At 36.3% G+C, this 15,350-nt stretch overlaps 2 protein-coding genes across 4 annotated transcripts in view; one reads left to right on the forward strand and one right to left on the reverse strand.

Annotated features, from left to right (window-relative positions):
- The window catches only part of LOC123556442 (uncharacterized), a 468,205-nt gene that overhangs the window by 338,801 nt on the left and 114,054 nt on the right, over nt 1-15,350 (reverse strand). The gene's annotated exons all lie outside the window — the stretch shown is intronic.
- LOC128556861 (scavenger receptor class F member 1-like) lies at nt 734-15,223 on the forward strand. Its single transcript, XM_053542672.1, has 6 exons — nt 734-972; nt 1,363-1,563; nt 8,790-8,933; nt 9,138-9,275; nt 10,195-10,332; nt 13,325-15,223. Exons 3-6 carry the CDS (start codon nt 8,834-8,836, stop codon nt 13,522-13,524), a joined length of 576 nt encoding a protein of 191 aa, XP_053398647.1. The 5' UTR covers nt 734-972; nt 1,363-1,563; nt 8,790-8,833; the 3' UTR covers nt 13,525-15,223.

Below are 15,350 nucleotides of genomic sequence, written 5' to 3' on the forward strand. Positions count from 1 at the left end.
CACTTCTGCGAGAAGGTATTTCTAAACCCGTTTTTATGGGGATGTGGTTTACAAACTTCGTGAGATCTTGGGTCACGGTAATTTTCCAAATGTATTTGGAGGGATTGTCGGGCGTTTTATTGGGGGGGGGGGGGGGGTTGCGGCCCGGCTGTTTTGAGACATACCGCGTGTTTAGTGTTCAACCCGTTTACGGTTGGACACTGCGCTTCCCTCTTTGATTGCGTCTGACGGAAGAGAGGGAGGACTCTATGATGGGCAGTTTTTGGGTCCTACCAGGACTGAACTGTTTTGATATTTGTCTTCTGGCCTGTTTCGTCGGGCCCTTAAGGGTGTTTCTCTTTTCTCTTGTTGCTCTGTCTTCTGAAAAGGCATTGAGTACATGCGTTTTTGGTTCTTGGGGTTTGTTTTTTATATGTTTGTGCACGAGTGTTTTTGTGTTTTGCATGCCGTGCCTTTTTGTTTCCATTACGTGTGTAAGAGATTCACCTGGGGGGGATTGCTTTTATTTACACTGTCCCATGTCTTTGGAACATGGTGGGGGCAGGGGTGGGGTTGGGTGCACCATGAACCGGTTTGGGCTCCCCAGTGGTGTTTTTGCCACTGACCGTTCCAAGGCGGTGCCCCACTGTGTTCCTTTGTTTGTTCGACCACAAAATGAATAAGTTCGATTGTTTTTAATATGAAACAATTTTTACACAATCTACCCTCATTTGATGATTCATATTATAGGGCGTCTGGTTTCTTTCAACAAACAAACGTCCATGCAATCTGAGCTAGACTGGGGAGGATTTCTTTGGAAGTCGTCACATGCAGTAGATGGCAGTCATATAGAGCCCCCTGGTGAAACACAAGACGTAACCTGTGCGGCAACGCTAGATTATCAGCCGAGTAAATTGAAATGGTGGAATGTTACCTTAGACACTGGCTTTGATATACAGGGAATGAACTTCTTCGGTCGTTTAGATCATATCGGTAAGTGATGCATTCCTTGAGTGTTCTAATGGGTCAAATGAAAAAATGTTGAAAAATTAATTCAATATTAATTAAAACTCGTCTTTTAAAATAGACATATGTAAAATATATCAGTAATTAATATGCTCAGAATCACCGAATACGCCCTCACTCATACCTGTACATATAATTCGATCCTTATTAATCACATGAGGTATCTAACAAGTCCACATATTTCCAAATTATCCTAAAAGTCTTTTCAATATAATTATAATTGCATAAAGCAGTATTGGATTTTTCAAATTCTACTACCAAATAGGACTCAAAACCCTAAAATAAATAATGACCTGCCCAAGAGTATTTTCAAAGTTTAGGTTATAATAATTATTGTATATTATTGTATATTTTCAGGCCAGTCCAATGCATACACTATAAAAGTGGGTGAGTCTAACTCGCAAACCCATTTAGTATTTACGGACAATAACCCTACTACTTCAAATGATGATTATAACCCTAAGTAAACAATTTTTACTGTTCCTGTTCCTGGTTCAGTTGTATTGGTGGAAAGATCAGAAAACATTCTCGTTATTTGTGAATTCGAAGTGTTTGCAGGTAGTATTCAAATTTCAATCACGCATATGACTGTATTTTATAAAAACATATTTTCAAAAGATAATGTAATAAAAACGTCAATGCCTTGCATTATGATTAACCAATCATTTAGTTCCATTACATGTTATATAGCACATTTGCATTTCAGTTTATATACATAACATTCCAGCATATATAATATATACTGACATTAAAGAAGCAAATTGGATGTATTTTAAGTTTTGCAAAGTTGATAAAAAAGTCCCAACTCTGCGTCGCAATGATGGAGATTCGAGTGATGACAGGATCGTTTTTTAACTAAACGATTAAAATGAGAAGAAATAGAAATTCAAGTGTTGAATTACTCCAGACGAAAATAATGTTTATTTTCTTTTGGTTTGACTAAGGTCTTGCCCAATCTACTGATCTCTACCACTCATCCGCCAAGCGTTATCTGTTTGGTTTTGTTTCTTAATGCCACTGCTTTCATCCAACATATCTGTTCCTAGATTCTGTACCAGTACTGACCTTTTCTTCGTAAGTAACTGACAACTTCCCTCCGCATTATCAATCATAGGACAGATCCTTGTGGTACACTGTATTTCATATGGACTGGAGTAGATAGTTCGCCATTTACTGAGACTGTTTGGTAGCGGTCATTCAGATAAGAAGTCATCCACTGTAGTGGTTTGCCAATGATCCCGAAGTCCTTTTCCAAGCGTTTAAGCAACGTTTCATGGTTGATAGTATCAAACGCAGCTGATAAGTCAAGCATTACCAAGATTGTTATTTCGTTTCGATCCAGAGATTGAAGAATGTCATTTTGAACTTTGAGAAGTGCAGTTTCTGTCGAGTGATGTTTTCTGTATGCAGACTGATGCTGTTCATGTAGGTTATTCGAAGTCAGGTGGCACTCAAGGCGTTTAACTACTACTTTTTCCAGTACTTTTGAGACTAAAGGTAGGTTTGAAACAGGCCTGTAGTTCTTTAGTTCATTGGAATCAAGGCCTGTTTTTTCAAAAGAGGTCTAACGTGAGACTTTTTAAATTCTTTTGGAACATACGCGGTTTCCAGTGATGTGTTGAATATTTTTGTCAAAGAGGGAAGGAGCTCGTCAAGGTATGTCTTTAAAAGCCAAGTTGGTATTGGATCTAATTCACACGACTTACATGGAGATGCCTGAATATCATTTTTCACTTCTTCTGGTGTTGCTGGAGTAAAACAGTTAAGGCAGTCCTCCATTGATGGTTGTACGTGTTTCATTGTCATCAGTAATATCAGATACAAAACTGGGGCCACTATCTCGAAAACTTATTCGTATCTCGTGCCTCCTGCAATTAATATGTGTTTATTTATTTGTTGTCGTTGTGCGTGCGTGCATGCGTGCGCGTGTATGTGGATTTATTGGTCGTCGTTGTGTGTGCTGTGTGTTTGTGTGTGCGTACGTGGGTGCGTGCTTGCACATGCGTTCTTGCGTATGTGCGTGTGCATGTTGGTGTGTATACAATTATTTTTAATGGCTGTGGTGCTGAGGTCGAAGTGAGACTACCGGTTATAGAATGCAGATGTTTTGAAAACAGTGTCTTCAAATTAGAAACTGACCACATTTTCCGTTGTAAACATTTACTTTATTTTTCGTTATAGTTATAAATATTAAACTGATAAAAATGCACCGAAAATTCAGCGATGACACAAAGGAATAAATTTAAATCCTTGACAAAATAAAGATAAAGTATGTAGGCTTCGCCCATATATCAAAGAATTTCTCTGTTTCCCCATTATTCATGCATCCAATTTTATAACTTTTCTGACAATGTGCGAATCGGTCAAAAAGCATTTTGTTGCTATTCTAACATGCAGTAAGCACGATAATGTTTTAATTTTGACGAAATGATGATCAATTATGTGCACTGCTCCCCCAAATGATGTGATAAACTTGTACTTGAGTTTAAGTTTATACTTATTTGTTTTAGCTCGATTGTAATGAAAGCTTCAAGCTTATAAGAACCACTCTCGAGTCCGCTTCCTGGAAAACCAAGTACTGGTGTCATATGAGAAATCATGGTCGTGACCCCAGTGGGGCTCGAACCCACGATCCATGGATTGAGCGGCCGACACCTTATCCACTAGACAACCGCTCCCCTTTGACCTTAAGGAAAAGTTAAATAAAATCTGAATAGGCGGGACACTAATTATCTACTCGTCCTTATATTTTCACTGATGACCTGAATACACAAAAAGGCCCTAATAAGATATAGATAAGATGTCGTGCGAACGAGATAAGATGTCGTGTGAACGAGGTAAGATGTCAAGCGCGAGATAAGATGATATGCGCCCGAAATAAGATGTCGTGCGCACGAAATAATATGTCGTTCGCACGAGATAATATGTCGTTTGCAAGAGATAAGATGTACAATTCACGAGATAAAATATCGAGTGCTCGAGATAAGATGTCGTGCTCGAGATAAGATGTCGTGCACTGAGATAAGATGGCGTGCTCTCGAGATAAAGATGTAGTGCGCTCGAAATAAGATGTTGTGCGTTCGAGATAATATGCATTAGTATTCACTGATTCCTTACAAATACTCCTCCACATAATAAAGAGGTGGAAAATGAATGAACTTAGATGTATTGTCTTTAGCAAATCATCACGGAAACCATAAACGCCTCGCTCGGTATTCGAACCTACTTTGAGGTCTTGTGTATTCTATCTATTAGGCTAGCATAGCTGGGGATGCGCGTGTAGCGTTCAGTATGAAAATCAATATACAGTCTTGTTTAGTGCAATTCCTTTCGATGTTAGGAATTCTACTGCTGGAAGTCCGAAACATAATTCAGTCTCACCAGTTATTACAGTCCACGGGTAAATGTCTATGGTACAGTAATTCCGTGATAGGATATTTCAACCATATTTGTGATATACGGATACAAAATATGTATGTCACATGTATCGTAAGTTTTCAATGTGATTTTAAAAAAATGACTGTAACGTTTGCGTTTTTTCCAACACCATTTTGACGAATAGCATCCGCCAGTAAATATATACCGCAGTAACTATAACAGTGGAAAAAGTTAACATTTAGTTGTACATTTTAAATTCTTATCATATCAAAATACCGCCGGTGCCAATTACCAAAAATTATTGTTACAGGTTGATTCCAACGGGGCCGTTTGAGCTAAAGCACAGTCCTAACAATTCAAATGCCATGCAAATCTGACAAACCGTTAAAACGATAGCCCGGATGAACAAACGGACAAACGTTAATGTATTTCATTCTCTGTGAAATAAAAAAATAACTGTGCGTTTTATCTATAAAAACGAACTGAAAGCACTAAATTTATTCATCTATATGAAATATTTCCATGTTCGTTGACACAAACGAACGGAATGACAACTTCAATAAATATTTTTACAACAGTTTCAGCATGGTACAATAAGAAAGAAACATATTCACCTTCAGACAGGCAGACATACATAAGTTTTTATACACTACGAGAACGTTAAGGAGTGGATTTTTTAGCCTTTACTTACGAGGACATTTACGAAGCGCGTAAATTACGAGGCTTTCGAGACAGAGAAATTATCTGCTACGAATACCTTACGAACCCTTTACGAACATCTTAGGACTTAAGGTACGTTCGAGATAGTGGCCCCTGGCAGGATGCTATGTCTGTCCGTATTTTGTCTATTTTGCTTATGAAAAAGTCACTAAAGTCTTGAGCGAGTTGTTTGAAGGATGCAGCTTTTGGTAAAGTGATGTCATTTGTAGCACCTAACAGATGCTTTGTGATTTTGAAAAAACTTTTACAATCTTTTTGTAAAGATTCTACCTTACCCGAGTAGAAATGTATTTTTGCCTTTTTAAGTAACCTATTTACTGTTGCTCACTGTTCTCTGTAAAGCTGGTGGTCTATTGTCAGTCTCGATTTGCGACATTTCTGTTCCAACTTTCGCCTTAAATGTTTAGCATCTTGAAGTTCTTGTGTATACCAGGGACAGGTTGGTCTCTGAATAATGGTTTTTGTGCGCAATGGTGCATGCTTGTCAATAATTAATGTAAGTTCCTGTGTGTATATATTCACTAACACATCAACATCTGTCTTTTGCATGATTGCTTTCAAAGACTCTGAGTTCAGAAGATCCCCTTTGAGTCAACATCAATTGCCCTAAGTTTTCGAAAGGAAACTCACCGGTGGAGGTCTGACAGCCTTTGCTTTAAAAGTCACAGAAAAATGATCGCGAGCGACCTTACCACTGTTTTCTGACACACCTGGATCAGTGACTTCAATGTTTGACACGACGTCATCGTTATCTCTAGTAATGACAACATTCAGGATATGTCCACCGACGTGAGTGGCTTCATTTACATGCTGTCTGATAAATACAATACATTTTTGTACATATACCATAATGCTTACATAACCATTGTATGATTGATGAGCAGCCTTACAGGCTTGAAATATATAAGCGAAGGCCTGCCAAGTCTACTATTCAGCCTACAAATACAGTCAAGGCTGCCTCTACCAGTTAAGAGGTGGGGTGGTGGTAATATATTACTAATACCTCTTAAACCAATATAAATCATGCACAGCAAAAGTACATAGCTGTTAAGGTTATGAAAACACGTGCATACAGGTAACTTTCTACCAGATAATCAAAATCACCTTACATATTTACCACTACATATTTCAAAGCTATTCTAACCACTAGGCGGCAGTATTTATTTTGATACATAATTTCCCAACCAAGCATTCATACTGTTATTCTATTCATTACATCCCGAATAAATTGAAATCCATGATACCTCAAAGGCGCAACGTATTTCTGAAATAAATATGTTTATGTCAATAAACTGTCTCGTTAATTAGCCACCATGTTGTCCAAAGCAAACATGTCTCATTGATAATAAACAATCATTGATAAACCACTGCATCTGCAAATTAATTTGCACTTATAGTGCTTTTCATTTAGAGGAAAGGAATTACACTCACAATTACTGTCAACTAGTCATAACATTACTTAATTGACTGTCTTTCAACGACAACGGCAGAACATTTCTTCACGGCCCTGTAATCGGAATGATTATAGCATGATCTGTGTGCCATATTTTCTGTGCATCAGAAATATGCAAAAAACTCACCATACATAAATATCAATTTATTACAGAGGTGGTAGCATGTGGAGGGTGGCTGAACAATTATTGAAGAGAAATGATATATGTTCCCATGCTGTCGAAAGTTGTAATAACAAATTTAAGCACAGGTCAATGTAAGGGTAGTGAAAGTTAGCTAATGCTTAAAAATAAACAAATGGATTTAATAATACAACTAATTAAGTATTCGGTTGGTTAGAATCAGACTGTCAGAATAATTCTTTGTTGCTTGTTACAAAACGGCGTTAAACCATAAGTTGTAAATATAATACTGTAAACTAGCTTAAACGTCTATCTATATTTACATGTCGCTTCACTGAACGGCTTGTTAAAGCTCGCTGATAAAATAATCACTGCAGTAGAGAGAGATAACAGAGGTTGGTATTTTCCACAATTTTATGAGAGTTTCGTGCTTTATCGGGGCAAGTAGAATTAAAAAAATCCAGAAATCTGAGCTGATACCAGTGCGAAAAATATCATAAAAAATCAAATTTTGAGAAATTCCAGGAAAGTTTTGAGCGGATGTATTGAATACACTTCATTATTTGACATTTTAAGCCTGTCGATTCTGTTGTTTCTATGATAAAAACGAGTAAAACTCCGGTTTCAGGACACTAAATTTTGAGACAAAAATGGCCCAAAATGCACACCTTGCGCGACATGTACCGTATTATCTGCAAATGACTGACCTAAAACACGTGTATATTTTTAAAGCATGTGACCAGACAAAATAATAGTGGGAAGAGAAGTGTCTCAAAACCGTCTACTTTTACCGCAATTTTGAGCTGAATCTGGATGAATGGATGTCCGTTTCCATTTCGTCTGACTTCCGTTACCTCAGGTAAGATTTTAGACCTGGCTGTCTACACGGAGCTAGGAAAATCGATTCAAGCACATATTCATTTTACAAAATAATTACTCGTACGCAGGAATCCTTAGTTCTATAAACGTCATAAATAACCGCTGGAATATAAATGCTTTTAAAATACATCTATATATTTTATTTAAAAACGTACATCTATCTTATTTGGCCCCTGGGAGAGGAAATCGCATGTTATACATGCAGTTATAAAGTGAGTTAGAGTCAATTGGTGGCTCGATTATTACAGTAAATATTTGTCTCTTTATTTGGTAGTTGTAGATGGTGGCGTACATTTCATTGTACATAATTGTTGATTTGTTCGGCAAATAATTTGGTTGTTTGGTTGTTTAATTGTGGTTTGTTTTCAAGATGATATTTTTTTGTTGACGGCTGGAATTGTTGATTCTTATGTGCATTTGGTGTATCTAATTTGGTTGGTTGTTTGAATTTGAGTGTAGGTGGGTTCTTTTGAGTTTTAGAGGTGTATAAATTGATTTTCTGCAGTTTGGTTGTGTATTGTTTCGAATATATATTTTGGGGATTAATTCTTTGGTTTTGAATGGTTCTTGGTTAATTTTGTGCTGGCCGAGCATAAGTATTGAAATAATTGCGGTATTTTGTTCATCATATATACTTGCGTACATGTGATGAAGCTCGACTAAAAGCTGTGCAAATGTTTGTTGACTGAATGTTTTTTTTTTGTCGGTGTTTGATTTAGGTGTTAAAAGTACGTCACCACGCTTAAATATATATATTGTATATACAGTAAAAATATACAAAAAACTACAAATACACACACACATGCACACGCACACGCATATGCACACACAAATAAACAAGAAAACATTAAACGTGATAGTTTCCAAGGTAAAGATTAGCTATAGTCAGGCGATGCAAACTACCTTCCTAACCGTTGGTAACGCCTCGCACCGTCGACCACCAGAAATCCTAACACTCCACCAACACGAAGTTTTTCAGGATTGAATGCATATAAATGCGACCGTTTTAAGCATTATGCGAAGCCTTTCGTTTCTGAATAGCGTTGAAGTCAAGATGTGTCCTTCGTCCGTTGCCGCAGTTTGGAAGTACTGCTTCTAGAAGATATTTTTTTTATTGTCGAGTTTTGACAGAACAATTAAAACTTTGGTAGTTCCAGGCTCTACTCGTTCAATATTGATAACGGTAGTACTTTAAGATATAAGGTATTCATTCTCCCCATTTTCAATGACCAGAATGTCCTCTTGGAAGATGTGGTTGGGAATGTAATGAAACCTGTATGTGTAGCAGTCAGACAACTGGGAATCACAAGATTAAGGGCACATGTCCTTATGGCTGTAGCGGAAGATGGAGTGGCGGAAACGGAAGGTGCAACATTGGTAAACGCTTTGTTAGACAGTTTTCGCTTTTCATAAAACGTTTCCTAAAATCTAAATTAAATACAAACAATTGATCTGTGTTGATTCTAAGTACTATATTACTATGTACTCAATTTTAATACATATTAAAATGAACAAGCTCGACCGGACCCAAGAGTCCAAGGCCAGCAAGACTTGAAACTTTATTATGGTACTCTTTTTCAGAATGCCCTGATACAAAATGGGGACCTTATTGTAATAACACATGTGGCCAATGCAGGAATAATGACTCTTGCAGTGTAAATGAAGGTTCCTGTCCTAATTCATGTAAACCTGGATGGATTCCACCTTTATGTGTACATGGTAAGTTTACTTTATGTATGACATGGCCTTTGACTTTACTTACTATGTACTCTCAAGTCAGCAATCATAACAGAAATTGCTTTAACCCTGACTTTTCAAAACTTTATAAAATATTAAGAAAATAAAGCAAATAAAAACGTTGGGATCGTGTGTTTAATTTTTGCTAGATTGATTTGAAAAGTTTCGATGGCATACAAGTTATAATGGACGCCTATGGACAAATCATAATTTTGATAACTTTTTCGCGCATAGTAGTGTATCTATATTGCAGAATTTAATGAAACTTCTCACAGTCGTAAAAAAACGTATATATTTGGCGAAGTCCATGCGCTTCTTTTTGAGATATTTGCCCATGATTTAATAGAGATCTGCAAATTACACGATGTTTTAAGACATTATAAGATTTTATTTAGGTAAATATTATATTTTATCTTTAATTGAAAGTATGGTTGCCGTTTTAATAAATTCACTCACGGCATGTCATATATTTATGAAATTATGAAACGATTTTCATTTCCGGACACAGAGTACTGGCTGTTTGCTGTAAGTTATCCAGATAAATGACGTTACGCCATTACTTCCGGTTTATTAAACGTGCATAGCTACGTTAAGTAATCTTAGTATGGATACAATGCTTTGTAACATGTTTACGTACTACGTATTCAGTGTACTACGTAGAAACAATTTCTTAATGGAACAAGATTTGTCATTCGATATATGCATGCAAATTTAGAGATCCTGAAAGGATTACAACTTTGTTGGAAGAGATGATAAACTCTGGCTTTACAAGTATGCTATTAATATCAAATAATACACTAAATTAATATAATTATTATATTCAGATCTAATATAATTAATACAAGTATTTTAAAAGGGGAATTAAACCTAAACTTTAACATCAAATATTTTATTTTTCCAGAATGCAATGATGGGTATTTTGGTCAAGATTGTAATTATACATGTGGATACTGCAAGAATGAGCTTGCATGCAATAAAGAAACTGGCGAATGTGAGACTGGGTGTATGCCAGGATATAAACCTCCAGTTTGCAGTCAAAGTAAGTTTCTTAAATATACACTGCTTAGAAACTCTAGGATACTCAGTTTAAATGAAAAAGGGTATCTTTATTAGTTCCCTACTGTTTGCAAAACTTGTTTCAGGGAATGTAGGATTGCACTTGTCCGTCCCTTTGTCCGTCCGTTCGTTCATCCGTCCATCCGTCCCGTCACTCTGTCACTCCATCCGTCCGTTCATAGTTTCGTGTTCGATCAATAACTCAGTCATTCATCAAGGAGTCTTAATATTACTTGGCACAAATATTCCCCAGGATGAGAGGACGGGTCATGCGCAAAACCAAGGTCACACATGGCAGTCAAATGTTTTCATGGGTTAAAAAGGGTCTGTTTCGTGTCCGGTCCAGATCTCTTTCATCAGTCGAGGGCTTGTCATGTGTTGCTTGTCATATATGTCTTCCATACTCAGTCAGCATGTCATACACAACAGCCAGAACCCTACCTCAAAGGTAAAGGTCACACTTGGAATTCAGAGATAAAAAGTTTTTTCCCCGTCCGGTCCATAACTTTGTCATTCAAAATATCAGTCGGCACAAATATTTCCCTTGAAGAAACGATGTGTCATACGTAAAACCGGGGCCCTTAGCCCAAAATGTCAAGGTTACACTTCGAGCTCAAAGGCACATATGGGCCTTTCCCCACCTGGTCTGTAACTCAACAATTTCGAAAGGGATTTTTATATTACTTGGCACACATGTTTTCTATATTGAGACAAAACGTCTTACGCAACACTTCTACCCCTAACTTAATGGTCAAGGTCCCCGCCGGATGGCAAAGGTTAATAGGGTAGATTTCCTTTCTAGTCAGTACCTTTGTCATTTGACAATGTGTCATGTGCAATACCCATACCTCTAGCTCTAAGGTCAAGGTCATATTTGAAGGTCAAAAGTCATTATTGATCTGTTTCTGTCCAGTCTGTAAAATATCTTAATACAAGCTTATGTGTCCAAATATTTTGTACCCAATCAAACGATGGGGCCTCCGTGGCCGAGTGGTTAAGGTAGGTGGCTTTAAATCATTGCCCCTCACCTGGGGCGTTGGATTCGTTATGTGAGGAAGACATCCAGCTGGCTTACGGAAGGTTGGTGGTTCTACCCAGGTGCCCGCTCGTGATGAAATCATGCACAAAGTGTCACCTGGGGTCTTCCTCCACCATCAAAGCTTGAATGTCGCCATATGACCTTTACTTGTGTTGGTGCGATGTTAAACCCTTTAAAAAGAATTAAAGAAATGTGTCAGTGATTTTTCTTTAAAAATACTTCCCTCTAATATTATGATTTCTTACATTTTTCTCTGATATTTCTCCTCAAATTTCAAATTAAAATGTTACAAATAGAATTTAAATACTTTTTAGCTCGTTTGAGAGTGCTCATGGTGAGCTAGAATGGTCCGTTGTGCGTGCATTCGCCCTTTCGTTTGTCCGTCAAATCGTCCGTTCGTTGGCAACAATTGTGTTTAAACGACATCTCCTCCAAAATCATTATTTGAATTTCGCTGAAACTTTGCCAAAATGTTTCTTGTGAGGTCCGTTACCAAATTTGTTCAAACGGTTTTGCTTGGTTGCACATAGTTACCGCCAAGGCTAAAACTGCTAGCCTGATTTTCAAATAATTTTACACAAATGGTCCTTGTTTGAAACTCTTCTTAGATTGTTCAAATTACTCCGATTCTTCAAAAAATATGGCTGCAGGGGCGTGGTCACTTTTCCCAAAATATATTTAGTAGAAACTTAGAAAATCGTATTGTATAAAACTGTTAGCCCGATTTTAAAATAATTTCACACAAATTGCCCTTGTTTGACCTTCTACTAATGTTGTTCAATTTTTGTTCAGAGTTTTGAATCGTGAAAAAACAATGCCGTCTGAGGGCGTAGTCACTTTTCATCAACAATTTCTTTAAACTCCATCTCCTCCAAAACCACTGAATGGATTTTATTCCGGATCATTTAACATATGGGTCTTTTTTTAGCAGAAATAGATTTTCTGCTATCAGACTTTAAAAATCTTTTTCTCTGGAGCTTTGATAATTGGCATGTGATATAAGGGTGTGACTTCTCTTCCATAATTGTACAATTTATTGCCCTAAGGTCAAAAATGACCACGCCTCTGTGTGTGACATGTACTTGCTATAGACTTTTACATCAGACAATTTGAAAATCTCCTTCTCTGAATCAATAATAGTTAGAGCCTTGATATTTGGCATGTGATATTAGAGTTATACTGTCTACCATAAGTGTTCAAATTATTGACATTCAAAAATGTGACTGACATTTATATAATATAGGCTAACATAGAAGAAACCTAACTCTGTACTTATACCATTGCGTTATACAATCGCACTTGAAACCTTGTACAGGTGATCGCTTTAGGTAGAGTCAATGACCCTCTTGTTTGACATTTACATATGTTTTAAGCAATCAACAGCAGTAGATGTTTGTATATGTAAATTTTAATCCATGTGCTGTGTTATAACATAGTATATATATAGTACAATATTGTTTATACATCATTGACAGATATCGGACCATTATGTTATACTATAGTGGAAAAAAGTAGCGCCTTTCAGTAGTGAACTTTGTATTGCATGAGAATACTTCATCCACTTTTTTGTACTAAGTTGTTCTTGTACGGAACCATCCAATATTTTAAGAAGAAAATGTCTTGTGTCTTACTACTTTATTTGGTCTGAATGATAACAGACAGTCGCAATACACTTTTCAAATACGATTGTTTGTTACTTTTTGTAATCATTCTCAACGTCTTCTATACTTAAATGACGTCAACGTCAATATACTATTTTACTAGTGTAATACCAAAATTATGAAATGGCTTCCACGACGGCAAGATTCTGATAAAAATGTTATTTACATTTTATATCATTAGATTTAGAAAAATGCATGAAATACAGCAAAAGTATTATTCGGACTTAACTACCTAAATATGACATGCTATATAAGTAAACGTCTTTTAATTACAGATTGCGATCGCGGATGGTACGGAGATGACTGTCGCAAGATTTGTGGTAAATGTCATAATGGAGGAATATGTGATCATGTGACTGGAAATTGCCCGGATGGATGTGAGGCAGGGTATCAAGGACAGAACTGTATACAGCGTGAGACAATTACGCTTTTATTCCGTTCAAGAGCATGTGGTTTTCCACATCGCGTTACATAAAGAAGCATGGAAAACCTTTTGAAATATGCTAGTTTGACAAATTTATCTGTGTATATGCAGTTTACGCGACCCTATATTCAGATCTCTGTAATAAAATACAAGACAGTTGGTGAAAACTTAAACTCAGTATAACATTTCATTGCAACTGGTCACATTCTGCCCTTTCCTCCGTAGGTTACATATACATAAACTGTTCTATGTAAATGTAAAGACTCGTGCCTTGCGATATACGTCAAAATACCAATATAAAACAAAGAGGGTTTATGAAATATTATAATAATTAAAACGTGAAACATGACTTTAAATGATAGATTTTTTGAATTTTGTGAAGGATTTGTACACTTTTTACCTTACATGACATGCCGGCTGTTTAAAGACGCCCCACAGAATAACTATATTCTATTGTATTTCCAGGTGGGTAATTATACACTATTAGCTTGAAAATGAGAAACACAATAATCTAATTACCAACTGACCAGTGGCGTATGTGAGGCCAAGTGAATGTGTGTAATGTCAATGAATTTATTTTATTTATGTAGTAGCAGAATGCTTAGTTCTTGATGTATCAAGTTGAACTTAGACAACACCTTGTATATTTTATTTTGTTTGGCAGCAGATCTGTTTGATAGTCTAAGCCCTTCAAAAATCACATGTGCATTTAAGTTTCTATGGTGCAAGATAGTTAGTTAAAATCATGTTTATGAAACTATACATAACAGAGACTGACTGAATAAGTGTAAGAACACGTTTATTCAGGAAGGGCCTGAATTTATCATAGCAGTATTATCAGAAGTTCATGTGGGAGAAAACAGTAGGCCGCAAGGTTGTGATTTGTCTTTGAAGACGTCTATCCGCCGCGTTTCAGTAATGCAGTTTTGTCACTGAGAATGTCGTGGCAGTTAACCAAATGTACAGTAATAGACATTTTAACTGTAAACGGCACATGTGATAAATTGTTTTAGGCCGGTTTGCCATCATTAACAGCTGTAAGTTAGAAAAAAACTTGTTTCACCATTAACCTTATTATTTGATGTAAATGATAGTGTAAGAGAAATCTAATACCTGTAGTATGATCGTGACCAACGATGTTTTCATTTCAATAATAGAAATTATATAAACTATTGTGCAAGTAAAAAGGTGTCATACAAGGCCTGTCAAAACTTCACTAAATGGCGTATTGCTCCAAATCATCTTCAGCTACTGACATGTAACAGAATTTTCAAATATAAAGATAAAGGTGAAGACTTACTTGTATACGCAATTTTAACGCCCTTCATGAGCAAATCATGCTCGTAAAATATATAATCTAGAATATAGAATTTTTTCAAGCTAAAAACGTTAAGGAAGAGATGACGCCTTATAGATTCATTCAAGATCTTGAGAATAATATATTACGTATAATGCATATCATGTATTAGGATGTACAGTATCGTATGTTTTTCTTATTATTGTAATGAGTTATTTTAAACAGATGTTTATCTGCAAAAGTAAGTAGACGTACATTGACAGGTTATGACGGACCTCGGATTTTTTATCCTTTTGGACAAAATACCTTATTTTGATACATAAATCTGTAATTCTAATACTTTTAAGATTTTCTTTTATATAAATAAAGAAGAATTTTACCGTGTATTGTATTGTCGATTATAACACGTTTCGAAAAAATGACCTACTTTTGGCTATTCCGCCTAAAAAAAGGATTCGAGATTAGTATCTCATACTGGTATAATCAAAACGTGTTAGAGTGGAAATAGAGTTTAGTTTTGCGTGTTTTGTTGGCAAATAAAACACGTTTTTTTTTGTTTAAATACGCATCAGAACAAAAG

The sequence above is a fragment of the Mercenaria mercenaria genome, chromosome 5 (genome assembly GCF_021730395.1).
Source record: "Mercenaria mercenaria strain notata chromosome 5, MADL_Memer_1, whole genome shotgun sequence".
Lineage (NCBI taxonomy): Eukaryota > Metazoa > Mollusca > Bivalvia > Venerida > Veneridae > Mercenaria > Mercenaria mercenaria.